This window comes from Macaca nemestrina, chromosome 1 (genome assembly GCF_043159975.1).
Source record: "Macaca nemestrina isolate mMacNem1 chromosome 1, mMacNem.hap1, whole genome shotgun sequence".
NCBI classification, from domain to species: domain Eukaryota; kingdom Metazoa; phylum Chordata; class Mammalia; order Primates; family Cercopithecidae; genus Macaca; species Macaca nemestrina.
Window position 1 is genome coordinate 227,773,515 of NC_092125.1, and position 26,123 is coordinate 227,799,637.

Consider the following 26,123-nt stretch of genomic DNA (forward strand, 5'->3'; position numbering starts at 1 on the left):
TCCCCGGGGAGAAAGGCACCTGGTTTTCTTTCTGGCCTTGCTCCTGAGGCTTCCCTCTGCTCCTGCCAGCTGGGCTGGGTTCGCTGCTGGGTTTGCTGCAGTTTCCCAGTGCTGCTGAGCTTCCCATCTGCGGTGGAGGGGGCGCTGTGGGCTGCACAAGGAGCCTCCTGGGTCAGTCCCCTGCTCCTGGCCAAAATGGAGGCTGGGAGTTCAGGGCCATTGTCGGCCTCTTCCCCTGTCCTGCTTGGGGGCCTGGAAGTGTCGCTGGAACTTTCCTTGGCCCAGCCCTCCCTCCCACGCTTCCCTCTTCTGGGATGCAGTGGCGCGTCTATAGGTTGCCGGAACTGCCTTAGGCAGCAAGTCAAAGAGGAGAAGCAGGGACTGGGCGCGGTGACTCACACCTGTAATCCCAGCACTTTCGGAGGCCAAGGCAGGTGAATCAACTGAGGTCAGGAGTTTGAGACCAGCCTGGTCAATACGGTGAAACCCCTATCTCTACTAAAAAATACAAAAATTGGTCGGGCATGGTGACGTGTACCTGTAATTCCAGCTACTTGGGAGGCTGAGGTAGAAGAATCGCTTGAACCCGGGAGGTAGAGGTTGCAGTGAGCTGAGATCACACCACTTCATTCCAGCCTCGGTGACAGAGTGAGACTCCCTCTCAAAAAAAAAAAAAAAAAAGGAGAAGCAGGGCTGCTTGAGCTTCCATTTGGCAGAGTCCCCCATGGATAGAGGAGGCGTTTACGTGTGCCTCTGCCTGGACTTTGAGGCCCCATGCTCATCCAAACACCTGTTTTGTCCCTCAAGGCTGCCTGGTGTGAGGCCCCCGTCTCCCCATGCCTAAGGAGACCCGCTTCTCCTTTTCTTCCAGGAACGGCAACCCCTGTCCCTTGTCTACTCCTGGCCAAGGCAGCCTCTGCTGAGCTCCTGCAGGAAGCTCTGAGTGTCTGCAGCCCCAGGTGGTGGCCCCCAGCCATGAGTGGCAGCTGCGGCCCCATGATCGGGAACAATCTGCCCAGACACCTCTGTCCCACCCAGCTTTCCAGCTGAGGTGAGGGTGGAGCACGCGCACCTGGTGCTTGACCTCTGATTTGAGGCCTTTGTCAGAAGGGGGAAGTAATGAGCTGCCTGCCCTGCAGGCCCCGTCCTGACCCACCTGGACCCCAGACCCCTACCTGGCTGTGCACCTTCAGGTGGGCACTTCAGCTTCCACTGTGGAGTAAAGGAAGCAAGGCTCACCTACCCCTGGTTACCCTGGGTTTCACGCAGTAATGTTTTCATTTTAACACTGACTTTTTTTTTTTTTTGAGACGGAGTTTTGCTCTTGTTGCCCAGACTGGAGTGCAGTGGGCGCAATCTCGGCTCACCACAACCTCTGCTTCCCGGGTTTCAGCGATTCTCCTGCCTCAGCCTCCCAAGTAGCTGGGATTACAAGCATGTGCCACTACGGTTGGCTAATTTTGTATTTTTAGTAGAGACGGGGTTTCTCTATGTTGGTCAGGCTGGTCTCAAACTCCCGACCTCAGGTGATCCACCTGCCTCTGCCTCCCAAAGTGCTGGGATTACAGGCGTGAGCCATCACACCCGACCATGAAAGTATAGTCATCGCCCTTTTTTTTTTTTTTGAAACGGAGTCTCACCCTGTGGCCCAGGCTGGAGTGCAATGGCGTGATCTCGGCTCACTGCAACCTCCGCCTCCCAGGTTCAAACAATTCTCCTGCCTCAGCCTCCCAAGTAGCTGGGATTACAGGAGCCTGCCACCACGCCCAGTTATTTTTTTGTATTTTTAGTAGAGATGGGGTTTCACCATGTTGGTCAGTCTGGTCTCGAACTCCTGACCTCATGATCCGCCCGCCTCAGCCTTCCAGAGTGCTGGGATTACAGGCGTAAGCCACTGCGCCTGGCCAGCACTGACATTTTTATGTCAGAGTCAGAGACACTGGTGGCACTCCCAGCTGGCCGTGTGCTGGGCTGTAGAAGGGGCAGGCAGGGTTCAGTGCCCTGCAGGGCTGCTGCCAAGGTCACTGCACAGGGGCCTGTCCGGGGCTGCCCAGGTGTGGGTGGCGGGTGCTGAGCAGGGCTAAGGGTGCTGAGCTGGGCTGAGGGGTGCTGAGCGGGGCTGAGGATGCTGAACTGGGCTGAGGGTGTTGAGCGGAGCTGAGGGCGTTGCCGCTGCTGCCTCGAGGCTCCGCTGTGCCACTCAGTGCTGCTTTCTTTGGGAGCAGCAGAGGCCGCTGGGCATGGCCACAAACCAGGTGGTGGGTGACAACTGGAAGCAATTTCCTCAGGCTGGAGACCCAGCGGTGGGCAGGGCCACGCTCCCGTCTCTGCCTTCATCTTCATCTGGACCTCCTGTGTCTCATGTCGAGATTTCCCTGTTCCTAATAAGGACACCAGTTGTTGGGTTAGGGCCCTCCCTAAGTCACGGCGACCTCATCTTGATTGTATCTGGATGCAAAGAACTCTTTCCAAGTAAGGTGACATTCATAGTTTCTGGGGTTCTCAAACATATCTTTTGGGGGACACAATTCAACCCAGTACTCAGGCTCCACCCAGGGCACAGGAGGCATGGCCAGCCCTCAGGGTGTCTGCTGCGAGGCCAGGGGACAGGAGCAACTCCTCTCTCTGCCAGGCTCCCGTCGATTGTTCCAGGCACCCACCCTTTCCACTCCGGGAATGCATCCCCTGCCTCACTCCCACTGCAGAACAGGCTGAGGCTGTCCTGCTGGGCGGTGGGCTGGGCCCCAGAGCGATGGGCTGGACCCCAGGGCCGCTGCTGCAGGCGCTCTTGGGATGAATGCTGGCCAGCCTCTGGTGTGTGATGAGATCTGAGTTTTGAGCTGTGCCTTGAAGCATTTTCTTTTTTCTTTTCTTTTTCTTTTCTTTTTTTTTTTTTTTTTTTTTTTTTGAGATGGAGTGTTGCTCAGTCGCGCAGGCTGGAGGGCAGTGGCGAGATCTTGGCTCACTGCAAGCTCCGCCTCCTGGGTTCAGGCCATTCCCCTACCTCAGCCTCCCGAGTAGCTGGGACTACAGGTGCCCGCCACTACGCCTGCCTAATTTTTTATATTTTTAGTAGAGACGGGGTTTCACCACGTTAGCCAGGATGGTCTCGATCTCCTGACCTTGTGATCTGCCTGTCTCGGCCTCCCAAAGTGCTGGGATTATAGGCATGAGCCACCGCGCCCGGCTGAAGCATTTTCAAAGACCACTGATTAATTTGAACGGGTCGAGATGGTTTAAAGGCATCCGAAAGACACAGAGGCATCTCACCGAGGTCTCTGCTCAGTAGTTTGTTTCTTCCTCTGGGGGCCATGGAGGCCTCTGGTTTCCCACACCTCCTTCCTGGAATGGTCGTCCCTGCACCCCGGGTGGTCACCTTGCTCCCATGAGTGTGTGCCTCGCTGTTTTTCACCTGACAGCTGGTCTCTGAGAAGGTTCCTACTCCTCGTGCAAGGCTGAGCAATATTCCGATGTGTGGCTGTTACTTTTATGTCCTTATGTGGACATCTAGGCGCTGGCACGTGTCCTGTGTTATACATGGCTGTGCAGTGAGTACCCTTGCATGTGCTTGGTTTAACCATGTGTGGAAACAGCTGTGGGGTAGATTTCTGCGAGTGGAATCCTGGGTCAGGGTGTCCCTGTGCCTCTGAGGTTTGGGAGGGTGGTGTCGGGTGCCCTCTGTGAGGGGGTATTGGCTTACACTCCCCTATTCGTAAATGGTGCCCTGTCCTTCACAAAGGGCGGGTCAGATGTTGCTGGGACAGGTAGAACAGTGGGAAGGGCCAGGTGTGCCTGGTAAACAGCAGTGTTCTGGCAGGTGCAGCTCTGAGCCCCGCAGGGCAGTGAGAGTTGAGGTGGAAAAGTTCCAGATCCCTGAGAGCTCTGGATGCCTTACTAGGAGGTTAAGTCTTTATTTTGTCGATAGGAAGGGCCCTGGAAGGTGTGGATAAAGGAGTGACTTGGCTAGACTCCTGCTTAGGAAGAGCCACTCCTGGGGCTGTGCGGTCAGGGCTAGTTAGGATCTGAGCCAGGGCAAGAGGCGAGTGCAGAGGCCATGGGGGTGAGGGGCCAGTGCAGAGGCCATGGGGGCGAGGGGCCAGTGCAGAGGCCATGGGGGCGAGGGGCCAGTGCAGAGGCCATGGGGGTGAGAGGCCAGTGCAGAGGCCATGGGGGTGAGAGGTCAGTGCAGAGGCCATGGGGGTTGAGAGGCCAGTGCAGAGGCCATGGGGGTTGAGAGGCCAGTGCAGAGGCCATGGGGGGTGAGAGGCCAGTGCAGAGGCCATGGGGCCGAGGGGCCAGTGCAGAGGCCATGGGGGTTGAGAGGTCAGTGCAGAGGCCATGGGGGGTGAGAGGCCAGTGCAGAGGCCATGGGGCCGAGGGGCCAGTGCAGAGGCCATGGGGGTGAGAGGTCAGTGCAGAGGCCATGGGGGGTGAGAGGCCAGTGCAGAGGTCATGGGAGGTGACCTCCCCAAAGTGTTTGATTGGTTCCTGGGCTTCAGCCTCCCCAGCCTCCCCTCCTTTCAGGATGGATCCAGACTTTGTCTCAGGCCATCTCTTCTTCATCCCCTTTTGGGCCATGCGCCAGCTTTGTGGGGTTGCTTTCTGTTTCTAGAGCTCGCCGGGCACTCCTGGCCTTGGGCCCCGAACATTCCCTCTCCTCGTAACCTTCTCGGACCTCTGCTCCTGGCTCACCCTTTAGGAGTTGGCTAACGTGTCACTTCCTCTGGGAAGCTTTCCTGGAGATCAGGAGGAGTGGCACCCTTCTGGGAGTGGCACCTTGACCCATGTGTGCTCAGCTTCCTCAGAGCCCTCATCATCAGCTGGATGCCACTTCCAGAGGGGACACCAGCCAAGAGTGGGGCGGCTGAGAGGGGGTTGGCAGCATCTGCGTCCATTAGCCTTGGGCCCCAGCACCTGCCACTCATGCTACAAGGACTGGACAAACATGGTTCTGATCTTGGACAGGAGCAGCTGGAACAGAAAAAGGGCGGGACTGTGGGCGCGGGTGACATTCCAGACATGCAGTCAGCCCAGGTGACTGGCTGCCAGGACCCAGCAGGTGGAAGATGGAGTGGGGGATACTCGGGGCCAGGCCCAGAGAGAGAAGGCAGCCACGTAGGAAAGATCCCACCCCAGGCAACTTTCTGTCTTTCCTTGAAATTTCTGGGATCAGAGGAGGGCTTAGAAGTGCAGGTTAGTGTGATGGGGGCTGGGGGAGGAATAACATGTCAGACTCAGCCGCAAACAGTCCTCCAGAACGGGGCCAGGCCTGTGCCGCTGCCCGGGCTGGCCTGTGTGGTGTTCACGTGTCTTTATTTTTAGATAATTTTTAACCCCAGGAATCCTAGAGATAGACAAATGTCTGTCTGTCTGTCTCCCCTTCCTTCCTTCCTTCCTTCCTTCCTTCCTTCCTTCCTTCCTTCCTTCCTTCCTTCCTTCCTTCCTTCCTTCTTTCCTTCCTTTTCTTTTCTTTCTTTTTTTTTTAGACAGTCTCACTCTGTCGCCCAGGCTGGAGTACAGGGGCGTGATCTCAGATCACTGCAACCCCCGCCTTTCAGGTTCAAGCAATTCTCCTGCCTCAGCCTCCTGACTAGCTAGGATAACAGGCATGTACCACCACGCCCTGCTAATTTTTGTATTTTTAGTAGAGATGGGGTTTTACCATTTTGGCCAGGCTGATCCTGAACTCCTGACCTCAAGTGATCCGCCCCCCTCGGCCTCTGTAAGTGCTGGGATTACAGGTGTGAGCCACCTCGCCTGGCAGCCAAATATATTTCTTTCTTTCTTTCTTTCTTTTAAAAACATATATTATTTATGATGTGCAGTCCCTATTCTAAGCACTTGTCCCATTCACTTCATCCTTACTCTATGTCTAGTAAGTACACTACCCGCATCTTCTGGATGAAGAAACTCAAACAGAAAAAAAGTTAAATAATCTGTCCAAGGTCTTGCAGCTGCTAAGTGCCAGAACTAGGATTCAAAGCCAGAGAGTCCAGTGCCAGGACTACGCTCCCACCTTCTGCTCCGTTCTGCAAAGGAGGAGAGGTATGAAGTCCACATGGTACGCAGGGACCAAGAATCTGCTGAGTTGCTGGACAGCAAAGGGCAAGGTTGTTTACTTTTTTTTGAGATGGAGTCTCGTTCTGTCGCTAGGCTGGAGCGCAGTGGTGCAATCTCGGCTCACCACAACCTCCACCTCCCGGGTTCCATTCTCCTGCCTCAGCCTCCTGAGTAGCTGGGACTACAGGCATGCACCACCATGCCCAGCTAATTTTTTTTTTTTTTCTTAGTAGAGACGGGGTTTCACCGTGTTTGCCAGGATGGTCTCGATCTCCTGACCTCGTGATCCGCCCGCCTCAGCCTCCCAAAGTGCTGGGATTACAGGCGTGAGCCACTGCACCCGGCAGCCAAATATATTTCAATTTTCCTTTTCTCTTTTGAGACAGCCTCTCACTGTGTTGCCCAGGCTTGAGTGCGGTGGTGCAATCATGGCTCACTGCAATGTCCTCTTCCCGGGCTCAAGTGATCCTCCTGCCTCAGCCTCTCTAGTTGCCACAGCACCCAGCCTGTATTTCAGTTTTTTAATAGTAAAGAGGGGCTGGGTGCGGTGGCTCATGCCTGTAATCCCAGCACTTTAAGAGTCCAAAACAGCGGATCACCTGAGGTCAGGAATTCAAGACAGCCTGGCCAACATGGCAAAACCCTGTCTCTAGTGAAGATACAAAATTTAGCCAGACATGGTGGCGCGTGCTTATAATCCCAGCTACTCAGGAGGCTGAGGCAGGGGAATCGCTTGAACCCAGGAGACGGAGGTTGCAGTGAGCCGAGATCGTGCCACTGCACTCCAGCCTGGGTGACAGAGTGAGACCCTGTCTCAAGAAACAAAAAAATAGTGAAGAGGAACGTGAACTGCTTTCGGTACCCGTGTCTTTATTAGAAATGGGAAAACAAAGTCTCCAGTGAGAGGCAGCTGCTTCCCTGGCTCCTCTGGCTGTCACCCCTGCCTGCCTGGAGATGGAGGCAGTCATGGACCCTGTCCTGGGATGGACACGCTTGGCCTTGGCCAGGCCATGGGGCAGGGCCTGAGAGAGTGACAGAGCTGTGTATGGGTCCTGGAGGCTGGCTGGACCCAGCTGCTCCTAAGCTGTTTGGAAGGAATGAGGGAGGTAGGGAGGGGAAGAGGGAGGGGCCAGGTGTGGAGCAGCTGGTTGGGAAGGAATTCCAGCTGAGGCGGGGACTCCCTGACTCACTGGCTACCCCGGCTTGGAGGGAAGGTGTCTGATTTGGGAAGAGGGAAGGGGTGAGTGAGTTGGGCTTTGGGCCTCATGCATTGGAGGTGACAGCACAATCCCCAGGCAGGAGTAAAGTCCTATGGGGGAGAGTTGTATCTGACCTTAAGGGCAGGGGCTGGCTTCCTGGGTGGTCAGTTGGGGAGTTAGGATGGTCCTTGGTGCAGGACCCGAGGTGCCAAAGAAAGGTGGCCAGGCCTGTGGCAGCCGGCTGGTATGCAGTCTGCAGTTCCTGGCATGTACTCCTGATGGCACAGCGCCAAGTGCCGAGTCCTCACTTTGTTGCCAGGTGTCTCTAGGCTCTTCCCCGGGCCTCAGGCACTGTCCCTGGCCTTCTGTCTTAAAGACTACCCGCTTATCTGTCCTGTCTCCGGTGCCTGCCGCATGAAAGCACTTCCTCTGCTGCTCTGCAGCCCTTGGCCCGCGCCTCCTCTCCCTGGCCTTGTGTCATTCCTGGGGGCCAACCTGCTGTGTGTGGCGCCACTTCACAGATGGACAAAGTGAGGCCTGCAGCGGTCATTCAGGCTGCTGTGGCGGGCGGCTCTGGTGCTCCTGGGAAACGCTGGGCTGATGTTTCCTCAGTGTCTAGAACCAGGGGCTGGGCCCTGCTCTCCGCACCCACCCACAGCCTTGGCTGGTGCCTCCAGGACAGGCCTGTGTGGAAAGGGACCCTCTGCCCCCTGCAGCTGGTGCAGGGAAGGCCCTTCCTACTAAGTGGAAAACAAAGGGAAGAGGTTGATAGAATCATTTTGTGACTTATAATTGGCTACCTGGTAACTCAGATGAAAAAACCCAAAAACCTTTCATAGAGTAAGTTCAATTTTTAAAAACAGAGGTATTTCAACGTGAACACTCGAGAAGCCAAATGAGGCTCCTTGGGTGCTCTGGGGATCCCCTGGCCGCCGTGTGTCACGCCGTGCTTCCTGCTCCACAGGCCGCTGTCCTGAACCTCCTGCAGAACCTCGGGCCCTGCCTGACCTCAGGGCCAGAAGCCAGTTGGCCTAAATGGCCTTGGTTTGCATAATAGACTCTCATCCAGGGTGGAGGGGTGACGCTGGGGATGGGCAGCTGTCGGTCGCTGGAGGACATCCGTGGTCATTTGCTCTAGAAGTGGCATCCTGTGGCCAGAGGTTGGATTTCTTGGAGCTTCCAACTAGGTTGGCTAAATACTTACCGCAGAGGGAGAACTTCTCCTGGTTAACGTGTGGACTATCTACCGTGTGGACTATCTACCGTGTGGACTATCTACCGTGTACCATGTGCCAGCACTGTCGTGGGGTGAGCACGCGATCTGCATGATCTCCCACAGTCACGTGAGGCAGTGCTGTCTCAGTGCTGTCGTTCTGCCCATTGTACAGATGAGCACATGGAGGAGTGAAGGTTCTGACAGCTTGCCCAGGTTACTCAGCGAGTAAGAGCCAGAGCCAGGAATGCTCTCGGGGAGGGACTTGCTCAGCCTTGGAGCCGCTAGAGGAGCGGGGAAGAGATGCAGACCTGGGGAGACACTGCTCCTGGGGCCCCCACACTGGCCAGCAGGGCCGGGCAGGCTGCACAAGCTGCAGGTGGGTGCTGTACCCTGGACCTGTGCCCATTGCCTGCCACTCATCTCCAGGCCTTGGCCTGTGAAGGTGGCTTTCATCAGCCAGGTGCTGTCTGGGAAGATGCCAGGCAACTTGCCCTGGTAGGACTGCCAAGCTGGCTTGTTGGGATTCCAGAGATTTCATGGAGCTCCCACACTGCCAGTTCTCACAACAAGGATGAAGTTGTTCCTCTTTGGGGAAGTGAGGTGGCGTTTTCGTTCTTTTGGACCTAGGAGAGCTCCCTGCCCTCAATCCAGGGCCTGACTGCACACTGCCCTCCCGGGACCCGCAGAGGAGCTCAGCGCGCAGCGGGCGGGCGCTCACCTGCTGACAGGGCCTGGGGTCTTGAAGCTGTGACTCATATCTAGTTCTCAGAACAGCCATGGCTACCTGGTTCCTCTGGGACTCCTGATGGGGGTGGTGGCGGTCCTGGGAATTTGCTTTTCACAGTCTGTGTTGGTCACTGGGAACCCCAAGGGCTGAGTCGCCACCTCCTGCCCTGTGGCTCTGCTTAAAGGTCTTTACCATCAGCCCTTCCCTGCCAGGGCAGGCCGGGGACCTGTGGCTTCAGGGGGAGAAAGTGCCCCTCTGCCCTCCTGCTCTGTTGTGGAAACAGCATCTCAGGGCCCCTTCTGTGGCCTGGCAGATGGCGCCGCACCCTGACGAACACACCACCTAGGAAGAGCCCAGACATGGAGAAGGTTCTCTTTCCTCCAGGAGCCATCGAGCCCTTTGGGGACCTTCTCCCCTCCTTGGATTGTGACAGTTGCATGAATGGCATCCTCTCCAGAGGCCTCATCCTGCTTCTCCTCTGCCCTAGGATCATGCGGCCAGATGACGCCAACGTGGCCGGCAATGTCCATGGGGGGACCATCCTGAAGATGATCGAGGAGGCAGGCGCCATCATCAGCACCCGGCACTGCAACAGCCAGAACGGGGTAAGGGTGTGGGCCCCATACCTCTGGGCCCTGGAGGCCGCACCAGTATGGGTTCAGGACAGGAGTTCCCCGGGGAGCCAGGCCTGCAGCCTTCCCTCCCCTTGTGCACTGGGCCTTGGGAACTTTGGGCCCAAGCAGTTCTGTACCGGACCCTCAGAGCTATGCTTGGTTTTGGCCTCAGCCAGGAGGTGTGGGAACCCACCAGAGATGAAGCGTCAAGCAAGCTGACAGGCCCTCCCTCCACCACTGCCCGCCATGCCGCGTCCCCTGCCAACCTGGGCCTGATCAGAAGCATGCCCTGCCTGCGTGGGGTGGACTTCATTGCAATGGCCAAGAGCTGAGACATAGGGGCCACACAGCAGATGTAGGGGAGGTCCCACCTCTGCCCTGAGCAACCCTGGTGGCCATGGCAAGTGCTGTGGCTCTCTGTGACTTGGCCACTTCCTGGCTTTGAAGCTCACTGGCCTGGTACCACTGTGCCCACGATGGGGGCAGCTCTCCACCTGCCCCAAAATTGTGCAGCTGGGGAGGGCTCTGTGACCCCAAAGCTGGGGACAAGGGGCATGGTCTCTAGTGTCAACCTCAGGGCTGCTGTAGGACATTCAGCCATCCCCAGCTCTGGGGAGGGGACATTTTCTCTGAAGGTCAGCTGTGGGGGAGAAGCCAGCCCTTGGGTACTGAGGACAGGGTGTCTGCCATGGTGCCGCAGCTGCAGCCTTTGCACTATGGGGCTCCGTTAGCACACCTGCTGTGGCCTCCAGGGAGGCAGAGAGGAGGAAGACTCAGCCCCAGCTTGGAGAGTGGGAGTGTGAGGTGCAGGTTCCCACCATGGGCACGGGCATGATGCTACTCTATCAAGAGGCCAGGTGGAAGCCACATCAGAGACCAGGTACCAGCGGAGGCGCTGTGAGCTGTGAGCCACACTGGTGAGATGCAGGAAGTGGCTGCTGGCTCTGTCAGCCTGGGCTGTCGGAACTAAGACCACAGCCTGCTGGCTTGTGAACAGCGGAAATGTATTTCTCACAGCCCTGGAGGCTGGAAGTCCAGGATCAGAGCGCCGGCAGATTCTGTGTCTGTTGAGGGCCTGTTTGTTTCCTGGTTCGTAGACATCACATCACTTCCTGTGTGTCCTCACTTAGCAGGAGGGGCTCTCTTAGGCCCTTTTATAAGGACACTAATTCCATTTGTGAGGGCTCTGTCCCCATGCCCTCATCACCGCCCGAAGGCCCTGCCTCCTCCTACCATTCCCTTGGGGGTTGGGATTTCAGCACAGGAATTTTGGGGGGGCACAGTCATACAGAGCATGGCACATGCATTCAGCCTGGAGCAGTGGGCAGTGTGTGTCCAGTGGAGGAGTGGAAGCTGTGTGTGTGCGCGTGTGCGTGTGTGTGTGCGTGTGCGTGCGCGTGCGTGTGCATATGTAGAATGAACCAAGCCACGGTGTGGATGGTTGGATGTGGATGTGGGGGACGTTGCGTGGTACAGGTTAAGGAGTGAGTTTGCTGGCAGCGCCTGGTTTAGGAGGGGTGGATGACTGGGCTGAGGCTGGATTGATTCCTTGGACCCGAGGCTCCGGTGCAGCTCAGTCACGTTCAGAGAGCACCCTCTGGTGGCTGTGGGGAGGATGGGCCTGAGCCTGAGAGCCTGGGGCAGGGGTGAGGGCCAAGTCCCAAATGCCTGTTGCACCCTTCCAGAGAGAGACAGTGAGGGTCCCTGGCAGGAGAGGATGGACATGGGGAAGGAAAAGTCCCCAAGATGGGGAGGAGGGGCTTGGAAGGCGAAGAGGGTGATGCTATCACTCATAATCGCAGAATTATTTTGCTGCCATTTGGTCAGCACTTGGCATTCTGCAAAGCTCCAAAATGCTTTAGGAGATAAAGTTTAGCTCATGGAATCCTCACAGCACCCCAGAGAGGTAGCTGTTCTTGTTTTTTTTTAATTTTCTGAGACAGAGTCTCACTCTGTCACCCAGGCTGGAGTGCAATGGTGCGATCCCGGCTCACTCTAACGTCTGCCTCCCAGGTTCAAGTGAATCTCCTGCCTCAGCTTCCGGAGTAGCTGGGATTACAGGCGTGTACCACCATACCCAGCTACTTTTTTTGTATTTTTAGTAGAGACGGGGTTTCACCATGTTGGCCGGGCTGGTCTCGAACTCCTGACTTCAAGTGATCTGCCCACATCGGCCTCACAAAGTGCTGGGATTACAGGCATGAGCCTCTGCGCCCAGCTGCTGTTGTTATTTTTATTATCCCAATTGCATAGATGAGGAAACTGAGGTACAGAGAGATTGAACACTTGCTTGAGGCCACCTGGGGAGGCAGTTGGTAGGTCTGGGCTGTGACTATGCCTTGAACCTGTGCTTTGAACACTTGCCCCTCCTTGCTTCTCCAGATCTGGGGCTGCTGGAGGGACAGTTTTGACACATTGGCTTGGAGAAACCTCTGGGCTGCTGGTCCCCAGGATGGTGATCCAGAAATTCTAGGCTCAGGAAGGGGTCTCTGAGTTCCAGGCAGCCCCAGGGTGTGGGGGTGAGAGCAGTCCCGGTGCCTAGAAGGGCTTTGCTGGGGCCCTGGGTGGGGCAGGGGACCCCCCCCATCCATACTTCCCTAGTGGTGCCTTCCAGTCTGTGGCTGGAAGTCCCAAGGTTCTGTCTCTGGCTGAGGCCTCTTGGCCAGCCCCATCTGGATGCCTTCTTGGCCTGCTTGGCCTTGATGTGCAAAAAAACGACACTCCTGTCCGTGCCCCGGGCTTGCTTCTTCCAGCCTCCCTCCCCTCGGTAAATGGTCTCTGCAACCCCCAGGTGCTCAGGCTCAGAGTCTAGAGCCTCTGTCGGCCTCTCTGCCTCCCACACTCATGAGGCTCTGGGGGCAGATCCCACTGCTTTACCTTCCAGGAAGTCCAGATCTGAGCACAGACCCCCAGGCCCACCCTCACTTTGGGTCCAGTGGTGCTGCTCTCCTGATCACCCGATCACCTGATCACTGCAGCAGCCTCCTGACAGGTCACCCTGCTGGTCCCTGCCGCCTTGTTCTCCACCAGTAGCCAGGGACGTGTGGAGTCAGAGCACAGTACTGCCTGCTCAGAGCCCTCCAGATCTCCTGTTTTGCCCAGAGTCAAAGGCGCGTCCACACGAGTCCCTGTCGCTGCCTAGCGCGGCTCTGGGACCTCGCCTCCTACATCTCTTTCTCAACTCTCCTCTGGCCACATTGGCTTTTCTGCTGCTTCTTGGACTTGCTGGGTGCATTCCTGCCTTGGGCCTTTGCACTGGCTTTCCCTAGATATCTACAGGGCCCTCCCCTCACTTCTTCCACGCTCTACATAAAAACGTTGTAATCCCAGCACTTTGAGAAGCCAAGATGGACAGATCACTTGAGCTCAGGAGTTTGAGGCCAGCCTGGGCAACATGATGAAACGTTGTCTCTACAAAAACTACAAAAATTAGTCGGGTGTGGTGGCGTGTGCCTGTAGTCTCAGCTCCTCGGGAGGCTGAGGCAGGAGGATCACCTGAGCCCAGGGAGGTCGAGGCTTCAGTGAGTTGAGATCACATCACTGCTCTCCAGACTGGGTGACAGAGTGAGACCCTGTTCCTACAAAAACAAAACACGATGTCCAGCCGTGCGCCTGATGGCCTGGCTCCCTCCCTGCTTCCAGCTGCTCTCCACTCCTGACCTTGTACACAGTGGTAGCCCCATGAAGGCAGGCAGGACTTCTGCCCTTGGTTTCCCCAGACTGAGGCATAGAGCATGCTTAGGCATTATCTGATGAATGCTGGGAACTTGGGCCTGGCACCGTCACTGTCACGGAGAGCTTCCACCAGCGCTTACGATGAGCCCATGGCTGTGCTGGGGCTCACCCTTCCTCTCCCTGTGTAGTCTTCCCAGCCACCTGCTGAGACAGACACTGTTCTTAACCTTGTTTTACAAGTGGGGAAACTGAGGCCTAGAACAGTTAGGTGGCTTTCCAGACAGCTGCATCCTCAGAGCTGCCATCAGCCAGGAGATGGCCGAGGCTGGGCACAGTGATGAGACCGCGCCCTCTCTGGGCCCTCATTGGATCCTGGGCATGGTCTGTGCACTTCACGTTTGTCAGTTGCCTTATCCCCGCATGTCAGAGAGACAGCTGTCCCTGCGTCTCCTGGGCGTTTCCTAAGCACCAAGTTCTTCCCGTTCATTATCCCCTCGAATCTCTGTAGCAGCCTGTTGGGACCATTTATTGCCTGTGTTTACAGAGACTGAGACATGGAGAGGTGTCGCTGCACAAAGTCACAGACCTAGTAAGCAGTAGAGCTGTTCTTTTGGGCTCTGCCTCTGAAGCTGCTGTCCTGGCTGGAAGCCCTGTGGCCATGAGGAACCCCGTGCCTGTGGTTTGCTGGGGCACCTGTGCCTCACGGGCCATGTGATGCTGATTGCTTTTGAGAGCATGGCAGAGGGCGCTTCCGGGCAGGTGCTGATCAGGAGCTCATGGCTCTGACCCAGGGCAGGGTGGGGCTTTTCCTGCTCCTGCAGTCCTGGGAGCAGGAGGTGTGGGGCACATCCGACGCACTGGCTGCTGGGAGCTCTTCCTATGGAGCGCAAATACTTGTTAGTCTATGTATCGAAGTTTTGGATCACACCAGCCTTCATGGACTCCCTGGGCCTGGCCCAGAGCCCCGCCAGCTCTTGGGAAGCAGCCGCCCACCAGCAAATCAGAGCCGTCCTGGGTCCTGGCTCCTGCCATCTGTACCCATCAGACACACAGCCACCTCTCCAGCCTCCCAGGCTGCCACATAGTGAAACAAAATCCTCCCACAGGGTCTCCTGATAGTGAAATGAGACCATGGCAAGACTCCTGTGTGGATGCCTGGGAGATGTTACTTTTCTTCTTTTTTTTTTTTTTTTTGAGATGGAGTCTTGCTCTGTTGCCCAGGCTGGAGTGCAGTGGTGTGGCCTCAGCTCACTGCAACCTCTGCCTCCTGGGTTCAAGCGATTCTCCTGCCTCAGCCTCCTGAGTAGCTGTGACCATAGGCATGTGCCACCACACCAGGCTAATTTTTGTATTTTTAGTAGAGATGGGGTTTCACTATGTTGGCCATGCTGGCCTCGAACTCCTGATCTTGCAATCTACCCGCCTTGGCCTCCCAAAGTGCTGGGATTCCAGGCGTGAGCCACCGCGCCTGGCCCTACTTTTTTCTTTAGTATGTTAAGCTGGGAGAGAACCAAGCTTAAGGGTCATCAGTGGCCTTCTGCCCTATGAAGGACAGGCTTGAAGCCATTGCCAGGTGTCCCCGTGGCGCTGTGGGGAAGGCTCCTGGATGGGTCTGCATGAGGGGTGTCCCGAGGGACAGCACAAAGAGGTGCGCTCTGCCTTCCTCCTGCTTCAAGTCACTCTCTGAGTGAACCTGCTTTTGTGCCTCCTCTGAGAGGCCCTTGGACCCGCCCCTCATCCTGGCCTGCAAGGCCTGGCAGCCTGCCTCTTTGGACCTTTGTTCATGTCTCCCACTGCGTCCCTGTGTTCTGGTGGCTCCCTACCACCTCCCCGCTCTGCTCTGCTGCTCTTTCCTCTCTGCTGCTCTTTCCTCTCCCTGTGGTACCAATGCTTCCCCTACCTCCTGCCTAACACCTGGTCTTCTAGGCCTCAGCTCAAATGCCTCTCATCTGAAGTCATGCCCCGCCTTGACGTCTCTGGGCTGTCTTGAGAGCACCTGATGCCATGTGGCATGGTCTCATTTCCTTCTCGTCCGTCCGCTCAGCCAGAACCCAGACTCCTCTGACCTACTCCCCTCTGTGCACCCAGCACTGAGAAGCCCCACAGATGCTGCCAGAAACCAGCTGCAAAGCAGGGAGGTGGAAGGCCACTGCCCCGGAAAAGCATGCGCCTGTAGGTCTGTTTGATCTGTGTCTGCATGGCATACCATAATGTACTTAATCAGCCTCAAACAACACACACTTGGCTTCATTCCACTTTTATGTCTTGCAGACAGTGCTTGGCTCGTTCCAAGATGGGCACTGCCCTGGCCAGAGGCTGTGCCTAATTCTTGCCTGGCTCTGTGCAGCCCTGCCCTAACAGCCTTTGGCCAATGGGTGGTGCCATAGCCACGTACATTGACTTGGCGGGCGAAAGACACAGTTCCAGGCATCGCTTTACTGTGACCTGTTGTGAGTAGGGCAGGGTTTGCTGGGGGACAAGGCCATGTAAACCAGAATGGGGAAGCATCAGGCCACCCTCACCAGCTCTAGAACTTTTCCTGCCCAGCCCCAGATGCAGTCACAGAGTCCCTGCACCTGGGAGAGGGCTCAGACAGAGGCTCCCAGCCGTACCTCCAAAGAAGCAGGTGCTGGGTTTGGGGTGGGTCGCGAAGCTTGCATGTTTGCCCCACCTTGGTGAGTCCTCGTGTAGGTGGGTGAGCTGCACGTCGGTGCTTTAGGGGTGGCAGGCGGTAGGTGGGAGAGCACAGACGCACACACCAGGGCTTGAAGTGACTGCCACATACTCTCTGTGTGCCCTGGGATGCTTGCCTAATGTGTCACCCCTTGTCTGGGTACTGTAAAGATCACCTGGGCCAGTGATGCTGGAGCTGGCCTAGGCCCCTCTCTCACCTGCTCCCTGCCCGCCCTGGGAAGCCTGAGGGTGCCTCTGTCATGCTGTCAACATCCTAAGGAAGTGATTGTTGCAGTAGAAAGTCATGGCAGTCCTCTGGGAAATGGAGACTCACATTCCCCATGGCTCAAACACAAGGTCATCTTTTGTGTCATTTATTCAGCAAAGATGAAAAATAAGTCAATTCTGAGTGTTGATCAGGACGCTGTGAGGTGCCAAAGGCCAGGCCAGTCACTGCTGTACCGAGAAACACTTAGGACCATATATAAAAGTATTTGTCCTCGGGCCCAGAAAATAATCCCAAATGCAGAAAATGTTTAAGTGAAAGGGTGCCCATCACAGCATTGTTTATAATGAGAATCAATTGGAGATGCTCCAGATCTCTAATAAAAGAAGAAGAATGTTCAATTCCACCTGGCTAGCCATTGAAAGTAATTTTCTAAAAAAAAGTTAGGTATGGTTGCATGTGCCTGTAGTCGCAGCTACTTAGGAGGCTGAGGCTGGAGGATCACTTGAGCCCAGGAGGAGTTTGAGGCTGCAGTGAGCATGATAGTGCCTGTGAATAGCCATTGCATTCCTGCCTGGGCAACACAGCAAGGTCCTGTCTCTAAAAATAATAATAATTTTGCACTGGAGTGCCTTGAGAAGGAAGTCACTGGAAAGGATAAGGAAACCTTTCACATACGGCCACTCAGACGGAGTGTTTGTGTCTCCCATGTGTTGAAATCCTCACCCCCAGGGTGATGGTATTAGGGGGTGGGGCCTTTGGGAGGTGATGAGGGCATGGGGGTGGAGCTTCATGAACGGGATCAATGTCCTCATGAAAGGGGCCCGAGGGAGCTCATTTGCCCCAACCACCACGTGAGGTCACACGAGAAGCACTATGAACCAGGAAGCTGGCCCTTACCAGACACGGAATCTGCCCATCCCTGATCTTGGAATGACCCAAGTCCCTGGAGACTTCCAGCCTCCAGGACTGTGAGAAATAAATTTCTGTTGTGCCTGAGCTGCCCAGGCTATGGCATTTTGTCATGGCAGCCCAGTGAACTAAGACCCAAACCTACAGAGGATGATCCCTAGGGTAGATGAAGAGAGAAAAGCAGGCGCAGTGCCACCTGTCCACATCCACCATCTAGAAGCCCCGCCCTGTGGTTGTAGGCCTGGAGTCCGATCTGACACATGGGATGCAGCTGCCAAGGGGTCCTGTGTGACAAAGGACGAGGTGGCCAGAGGCAGACCCAGCCCCGTAGGCTCTTTTGTTCCTTTTACGTTTTGAATCATGAGAATGGGTCGCCTATTTGAAGGATAAGAAACATTTAAATTTTTTTTTTTTTTTGAGACGGAGTCTCGCTCTGTCGCCCAGGCTGGCGTGCAGTGGCGTGATCTCCACTCACTGCAAGCTCCGCCTCCCGGGTTCACACCATTCTCCTGCCTCAGCCTCCCGTATAGCTGGGACTACAGGCGCCAGCCACCGCACCCGGCTAATTTTTCTATTTTTAATAGAGATGGGGTTTCACCATGTTAGCCAGGATGGTCTCGATCTCCTGACCTTGTGATCCGCCTGTCTCGGCCTCCCAAAGTGCTGGGATTACAGGCATGAGCCACCGCGCCCGGCAAAAAACATTTAAATTTTTAAAAAGAATAGTTGAGCCAGGCGCGGGGGCTCACACCTGTAATCCCAGCACTTTGGGAGGCCGAGGCGGGCGGATCACCTGAGGTCAGGAGTTCGAGACCAGCCTGACCAACATGGAGAAACCCTGTCTCTACTAAAAATACAAAATTAGCCGGGCATGGTGGCACATGCCTGTAATCCCAGCCACTAGGGAGGCTGAGGCAGGAGAACTGCTTGAACCTGGGAGGCAGAGGTTGTGGTGAACTGAGATCGCACCATTGCACTCCAGCCTGGGCAACAAGAGTAAAACTCTGTCTCAAAATAAAAATAAAAATAAAAGAGTAGTTGGACTAGGAACGGTGGCTCATGCCAGCACTTTGGGAGGCTGAGCCAGGCGGATCACCTGAGGTCAGGAGTTTGAGGCCGACATGGTAAAACCCCATCTTTACTAAAAATACAAAAATTAGCCAGGCGTGGTGGTGCACATCTTAATCCCAGCTACTCAGGAGGCTGAGGCAACAGAATTGCCTGAATCCTGGAGGTGGAGGTTGCAGTGAACTGAGATTGTACCACTGCATTCCAGCCTGGGCGACACAGCGAGACTCTATCTCAAAAAAAAAAAAAAAAAAGAAAAAGAAAAATGATTGCAAAGAGCCAAGTCACAACACGGGCAGATTATTTTTCCCATATTGAATGAAAAAGAATTGGAAGGTGAGAATGTATTTAGTGGTTTTTGTCGTTGTTGTTGTTGTTTGTGAGATAGAGTCTTGCTCTGTCACCCAGGCTGGAGTGCAGTGGCGCGATCTCAGCTCACTGCAACCTCCCCGTCCCGAGTTCAACCGATTCTCATACCTCAGCCTCCTGAGTAGCCAGGATTACAGATGTGTACTGCCACGCCTGGGTAACTTTTGTATTTTTAGTAGAGACGGAGTTTCACCATGTTGGCCAGGCTGATCTTGAACTCCTGGCCTCACGTGATCTGCCCACCTCGGCCTCCCAAAGTTCTGGAATTATAGTCATGAGCCACCGCGCCTAAAGAAGAATAGTGATTGCAAAGAATGTGTCACAACATGGGCAGATTATTTTTCCTATGCTGAATGAAAAATAATCAGAAGGTAAGGGTGTATATTTAGTTTTTGCACAGCTATATCAGACTAAAACTGCGAAACGAGCCAGGCAGACGAGCAAGCGAGACAACAAAACCCACCCCAATTCTTGGGAAAAAAGTCTGGAAAGAAAGATCCCAAAATAGTAACCATGGTTATCTTTGAATGGGAGGGGTGACATTCCCCTTTTTTCCACTTTTCTATATTTCCCAAATTTTCCATAATGAGTATGTATGCATTTTTTCACTTTATATTATGCAAATAATGCATGCCTATTGTGAGAAAATCAGAAAAAAGGAAGAAGCAGCTGGTGATCCCACCACTTGGGGAATCGCCTGCAGCAGCTGCTTTGGGCTGGGCTCTCCAGGGCTCCTCTACATCCCTGTGCTTTCGTGTTTAGGAATGCACAGTGCTAGGCCGGGCGCGGTGGCTCACGCCTGCAATCCCAGCACTTTGGGAGGCTGAGGCGGGCGGATCACGAGGTCAGGAGATCGAGACCATCCTGGCTAACACGGTGAAACCCCATCTCTATGAAAAATACAAAAAATTAGCCGGGCGCAGTGGCAGGTGCCTGTAATCCCAGCTACTTGGGAGGCTGAGGCAGGAGAATGGCGTGAACCCAGGAGGCGGAGCTTGCAGTGAGTGGAGATCGCGCCACTGCACTCCAGCCTGGGTAACAGAGTGAGACCCCGTCTCAAAAAAAAAAAATTTAGCCGGGCGTGGTGGCGAGCGCTTATAATACCAGCTACTCGGGAGGCTGAGGCAGGAGAATGGCGTGAACCCGGGAGGCAGAGCTTGCAGTGAGCCAGGATCATGCCACTGCACTGCAGCCTGGGCAACAAAGCGAGACTCCGTCTCGAAAAAAAAAAAAAAAGAAAAGGAATGCACGGTGCCAATAAATTGCGATAAATTGGTTGCTTTCACAGTGGGGAATGAAAGCAAAGGCAGTTTCCAGGGAGCGTGTCCAGGGTGGGGCTCTCGGGGCTGGGCTGGCTGACCTGGACTGACCACTGCCTCTGTCTCCACAGGAGCGCTGTGTAGCCGCGCTGGCTCGTGTCGAGCGCACTGACTTCCTGTCTCCCATGTGCATCGGTGAGGTGGCGCACGTCAGCGCGGAGATCACCTACACCTCCAAGCACTCTGTGGAGGTGCAGGTCAACGTGATGTCCGAAAACATCCTCACAGGTACTTCTGGAAGCGACGTGGCGACTGGAGCACTAAGGGCCGTGGCTATACAGCTGCTTCCCTCCTGAGGGCAGAGGACGCTCCAGGGCCTGGCCCCTTTTCATCAATGAGACCTCCCTCACCTCCCACCACGGCCCTGGGAGCAGCTATGTCCATTGCCCTGATTTTGCAGACAGGAAACAGGCACAGAGGAGTTAAGATACGAGCCTGAGTTCAGTTACCCAGAGCAGGACTCAACCCTGCTGTCCGGGTCTGGCCTGAGCACATCACCACTGCCCGTCCTGCCGCCTGTGGCCAGCTCATCCATGGCAGGGACTGGGCGGGGCTGTGAGGCCGGGGCACACCATCCACCCCTCTGCAGGGCTCCCTGCCCTGCTTGCCCTCCTCAAGCATAGGGAGGTGTTGGCTCCAGAGAGGACACTGCCCGCTCCTGGGGGCCCCGAAACCAGGCTCAAGATAGAAGCTCACTGGGTGAACCTTTGCCTCTGCTTTCATCTGAATGTTCTCCTCCTTGGCCATGGTAACCATGGAAACCCCCTTCCCCTTCCCACTGGGCGCTGCAGGAGAGGGCGGCTCCAGTGTTCACCAGCTCATGCTTCCTTTTATACCCAGGCTGGGGACGGGAGGTGAGGGGGAAGGCGGGCCTCTTCCCCTGCCCCTGGCCCTCTCCCTGCCACCTCCTGGGTCACCAGTCCTCCCATGCAGAGGAGAGGCTGGGCTGGTTTCCTCCTCTTCCCAATGCCTGTTCCTCAGCGGTGGCTGCCCTGTGGAGTGCCAGTTCACAGCCATTTAAGGAGCTTGAGTCCTCTTCCCCATGACAGACCGGTAGCAAACACAGTTATGCATCTAGAACATTCTGAGGACCTCAGCAGGGTTGGTGATTAGAATGGCTGTGTCAGCCTAGCTCCGGCAGGTGGGCAGATTGAGCTGAGCAAGGGCCTGGAGTGGAAGGTGGTCTGCATTCCCATTGCCTGTTGCCCCCTCGGCAGGCACCTCTGACATCAGAGGGACCCTGGATGCTGGTCTCAGGCCGTGGCACAGGAAGGGGTGTATGGGCACCTCCCATATCAGGAGCAATGCCCATGACTTGGGAGAGGCTCAGGGCTGGGTGGGTTCCCCACTTGAGGGGCCTTGGGGGTTCCCTGCCATTTCCTGTGAGGTCGCATCTCTTCTCCTGACTGTGCTGGAGATGGAGCCTTGGCCCCTTCCTGGAGACGAGGGATGGCCCGCCGCGCTCTCCTGCTTCCCAGGACCCTCCTGCTTGTGAGAGCCCTGTCAGCAGCGCCCTTTGTCATTGCAGGAGTTGGTGGCTTCAAAAATGCTGGGAATGGATCTGCTTTGCAGATTTTCTGCCATGGAAGCCCCCTTTGTGGTCCATCAGAGGCCACAGCCTCAGAGGAATCCCTGACGAGCAGTTTGTTGTTGTTGTTTTTGAGACAAGGTCTTGCTCTGTTGCCCAGTCTGGAGTGCAGTGGCATGATCTCGGCTCACTGCAACCTCTGCCTCCCAGGTTCAAGCTATTCTCCTGCCTCCTAGGTTCAAGCTATTCTCCTGCTTCAGCCTCCTGAGTAGCTGGGACTACGGCGTGAGCCACCACACCTGGCTGATTTTTGTATTTTTAGTAGAGACAGGGTTTCACCACGATGGCCAGGGTGGTCTGAAACTCCTGATCTCAGTTGATCCACCCACCTCAGCCTCCCAAAGTGCTGGGCTTACAGGCAGGAGCCTCCGAACCTGGCCAAGCAGTTTGAGATGAGGAGAGAGGCAGGGAGACCGAAAGGCATTCTCGGGCTTTCAGCACGGTTGGGACCCGCTCTCCCCACAGCACAGAGTAATACAGGCCAAAGGTCAGGGGTATTGAACTTGATGATCTCCCCAGATCATGAACTTCCCTTTCTTGGCCACTTCTGCTGGCCCATAATAGACATGGAACTGATAATGGATGAGCAAATGAATGAATGAATAAGTGAATGAGCGGAGGCAACCAGGAAGAACTGGGCGTCAGTGCTGAGACATTCTCGCTGATGGGGTATTGATGAGGATGACGCAATCTGACATGTTCCTGGGGATCCCTCGCTCTTTAGGAGCTGAGAGTGGGGACAGCAGGAGAGGCTCCTGTGCAGAGCCAAGGCAGGCACAAGCATGAGAGAGCAGCCCCCACCTCAGCTCACCCACAAGGTGCTGGGAGCTTCTCAGCCTCCCCGCTGTGTCCCGGCCACCACAGCCCTCGGTCTTCTCCTCCTCCGAAGGATGGGCTCAGGAGGGACAGAGATGCCCACCCTTCCTCCCTGGTGACATCAGGGCTGGCATTGCCCTGTCGTGTATGTGAGGCTTGGAGAAGGCAGGAGACGCTTGCCAGCACGTGATGGCTTTTCCCAGTGGGGCTGGGCAGTGCCCCAGGTTCTTCCTCCCAGCTTCAGCCTTTTCCCTGTAGCAGGGGCTGGGCAGGGAGGCCTTGGAGCCCCGAGGCTGTGGCTTTTCTCCGCGTCTTGGTCAGGCCCCGGAGCCCGCTGTTCTCACTCTGTGACTGCGGGTCTCATCTCCCCCCTGTCTCGCTCATCTCCTTGTCTGTGCTTCTGCTTCTCTGCCATCTCTCTCTGCCGTCTCTATTGTTCTCTTGAGGCCCTTCTCTGTATCTGCCCATGTGTCCCCTGGAAATTGAACTCATGAAGGCCCCAACACCAAGGGCAGCGCCTGGCACACGGTGGGCACATGGGGAGCACTGGCTGAATGGGTAGTGACCTCTGAAAGACAGGGGCATTGCAGGTGGGGGCAGAGGACGCGTGCCGGGGCCCTGACCCGGAACAGGCTGAGTCATAAGCTGTGTGCGTGACATCCGTGTGCTGTCTCCACTCCAGGAGGCAGGGGTCCCCTGTTCTGTGTGTCCCCTCTTCCTGGGCTGTGCTGCCCGTCATGAGGCCACTGAGCGAGCACGGGCCCAGGCAGACGACCCGCAAACCTTGCCTTTGAGGTGGCTTATTTATCCCCAGAAACTGTCAAAATATTAAGCTAACTGGGATGTGATTGCTACGAATTGCTCCAGAAAAATAGCTGGGAGCTCTTAAGATTTTAACAGTTTTTTTTTTTTTTTTCTTTTTTTGAGACTGAGTCTTGCTCTGTCGCCCTGGCTGGGGTGCAGTGGCGCCATCTTGGCTCACTACAACCTCTGCCTCCCAGGTTCAAGTGATTCTCCTGTCTCAGCCTCCCGAGTAGCTGGGACTACAGGCACATGTCACCATGCCTGGCTAATTTTTTTGTATTTTTAGTAGACACGGGGCTTCACCGTGTTAGCCAGGATCGTCTCGATTCTGAGCTCGTGATCTGCCTGCCTCGGCCTGCCAAAGTGCTGGGATTACAGGCGTGAGCCACCGCAGCTGGCCGAGAGATATTTTTTAATACTGCTGTTGTCTTTTGATGGTTTCATCAAATGATGGAGAAAGTACAATTAGCATGTTTGCCTCATTTGCTCCATGGTGTTCATTTAGGTCCAGAGGGCCGCTCGAGTTGTCATGGAAACCGGCTTGTCAGGCTGGCTCTAGCCGAGTTCAACAGGAAATCTTTATTCCCAAAAGCAGGTTGTCAGATTCACTCTCAGTCAAAGTGCGGTGGAAATATTTTCCCATATTATTTGCCTGTGGTTCCCAAGCCCAGGGAGCCCCTTGCCCTCACGGTGTGTTCTGTGGGGGGAGGAGGGGCAGGCATGGGCCTTTTCTTAATGGGCCCCCTGGGGCTTGACTTGGAGCCTGGGGCTGTGTTTATCCGGGAGGAAAAACACTTTGCCTTGGGAAGGCAGGTTCAGGTAACTGGTGGGAAGTGAGCTGCTCTGGGGGTTTTAGGCAGGGCCCTGGGGCTGCTCCCGTCTCCCTTTCCTCTGTTATTTCCTGCAGTTCCCTCTTCTGCCTTATAGTGAGGATCTTCCACATTGAAGAAGCCACTTTTATTTATTTTTTTATTTTAAGACGGGGCCTCGCTCTGTCGCCCAGGCTGGAGGGCAGTGGTGCAATCTAGGCTCACTGTAATCTCCGCCTTCTGGGCTCAAGCGCTCCTCCTATCTCAGTGTTTGGGACCACAGGTGCGCACCACCATGCCCAGCTAATTTTTTGTGTTTTTGGTAGAGACGGGGTTTCGCCATGTTGCCCAGGCTGGTCTGGAACTCCTGAGCTCAAGTGATCCACCCGCCTCAGCCTCTCAGAGTGCTGGGATTACAGGTGTGAGCCACCTACCACTCCTGACAAAACCACTTTTTAAAGGCATCCTTGCAGATACTTCTCTGAAATGACTGGGACATGGGAGTATGGCCCCAAGTTGCTGTGTGACCCTGGGCAAACCCCTTGATGTCTCTGGGCCTCAGGCTCCTTCTGTACAAGTGAGGGGTGTACACCAGGGATCTCTAGGCTGCTTTAGCTCCGACAGGCCACGAGCCTGTGTTTCTCAGCACGGACAGGCCTCCCTGTCCTGCAGCCCCACTTTGCTCTGTGGCTGGCTTCAGTGCCCCAAGGAGTCAGCAGCCTATAGCCCATCTCTTGGCACCCGGAAGCTTCTGGTGGAGCTTTGGATGGGCTGGCACCACACCCAAGTGTCTGGTGTGAAGGAAAGGAAGTTCCTGGGGTGGCAAAAATGGGGCTTTGATGAGCTGGCTCTGCTGCTGTGTGCTTTGGGCTGTGGGGGCCCTGGCTGTCTCCCCTGCCCCTCCCCTGGGCTGCTCTGCCTGGGCACAGCCTCCACATCCTCCTGAGCCTCCGCAGCCTGTACGTCTGTGTGGGCCAAGTGTCTTTCTGGGCTTCCCCGTTTGGTGGGAGTTCTTGGCAGTGCTGAGACAGGTGGATGGGATCTGCAGAAGATGTTGCTTGTCTGAGCGTCAGGACATCAAGTTCCCCAGCAAGGCACTTTTGATTTTGACGTTTGATGTCAGCAGCGATCAGCTGGTGGAGACTTGAGCCAGCGGGTGAAGTGGGTTCAGCCTTGTCTCCCTGGGCAGAGCGAAGGGCATCTGCCTGCAGCCCATCAGTCCTTCCCCTCTGTCTGGGTGGCTCATTGGGAGCCTCTGATGTGTTTTCGTAATCAAGCTCCCTTTCTGTCAAAACACCAGGAAGAGGAGGTTGCCTGCAGTTGGTGCCCTCCAGGGTGATCCCTGTTGGGTATTGTGGGTGACCAACTCCGGACCATCCAGGCTTAACTGTGGTCTGAAGTCATTTCAGCCACCCCTGAAAAGGGAAAACTGCCCCAGAGTGGTTGCATTGGGAGGGGCTGGGGTCCTGAGTTCAAGCCAGTTTTAGGGGGCATACATTGTAATGGGGGTGGGCCCCACGCAGCCTCTCTCCGTGGGCTCTGGGGTCTCTTGTTCTGTTTGTCCACACTCACATGATGGCAGCACTCCCCGGCCAGGATGCTGAAAAGACCTTGGGGCCTTGGGGGTTGGGGGCCAGAGAGGTAGTATACAGTGCGGGGTGTTTCGGGTGCTGGGACCGGGGGCCGGAGCAGCATCTGCCGCGTGCCTGGTGCTCACACCCCTGCCCCGTCTCCTGGGCATCACTTATGTGATTTTCTTCTCTTAAGGTGCCAAAAAGCTGACCAATAAGGCCACCCTGTGGTATGTGCCCTTGTCGCTGAAGAACGTGGACAAGGTCCTCGAGGTGCCTCCTGTTGTGGTAAGGTGCCCCTTCTACTTCTCTCTTGGGGGCAGATGGCAGAGATCAGGTCACCTCGCCTGATGGTGGGAGGCTGGTTCAGCTAAGCGTCCCAAGGGAGCGACAGGTCAAAGCTGGGGCACAGGGTGCCAGGTCCGCCAGCAGGCAGTGTCCCCTCTGGGCTGGGCAGGGCATCCCTGGCTACACAGG

General features: G+C 55.8%; 1 protein-coding gene across 3 annotated transcripts in view; it reads left to right on the forward strand.

Moving 5' to 3' along the window:
* The window catches only part of LOC105479612 (acyl-CoA thioesterase 7), a 134,530-nt gene that overhangs the window by 37,658 nt on the left and 70,749 nt on the right, over positions 1–26,123 (forward strand). For all 3 annotated transcript variants that reach the window (XM_071067355.1, XM_011737664.2, XM_011737681.3), the window contains exons 2-4: positions 9,690–9,807; positions 20,130–20,286; positions 25,843–25,934. In XM_071067355.1, the coding sequence (XP_070923456.1) occupies positions 9,690–9,807; positions 20,130–20,286; positions 25,843–25,934 (367 nt within the window). The remainder of the gene's footprint in view (positions 1–9,689; positions 9,808–20,129; positions 20,287–25,842; positions 25,935–26,123) is intronic.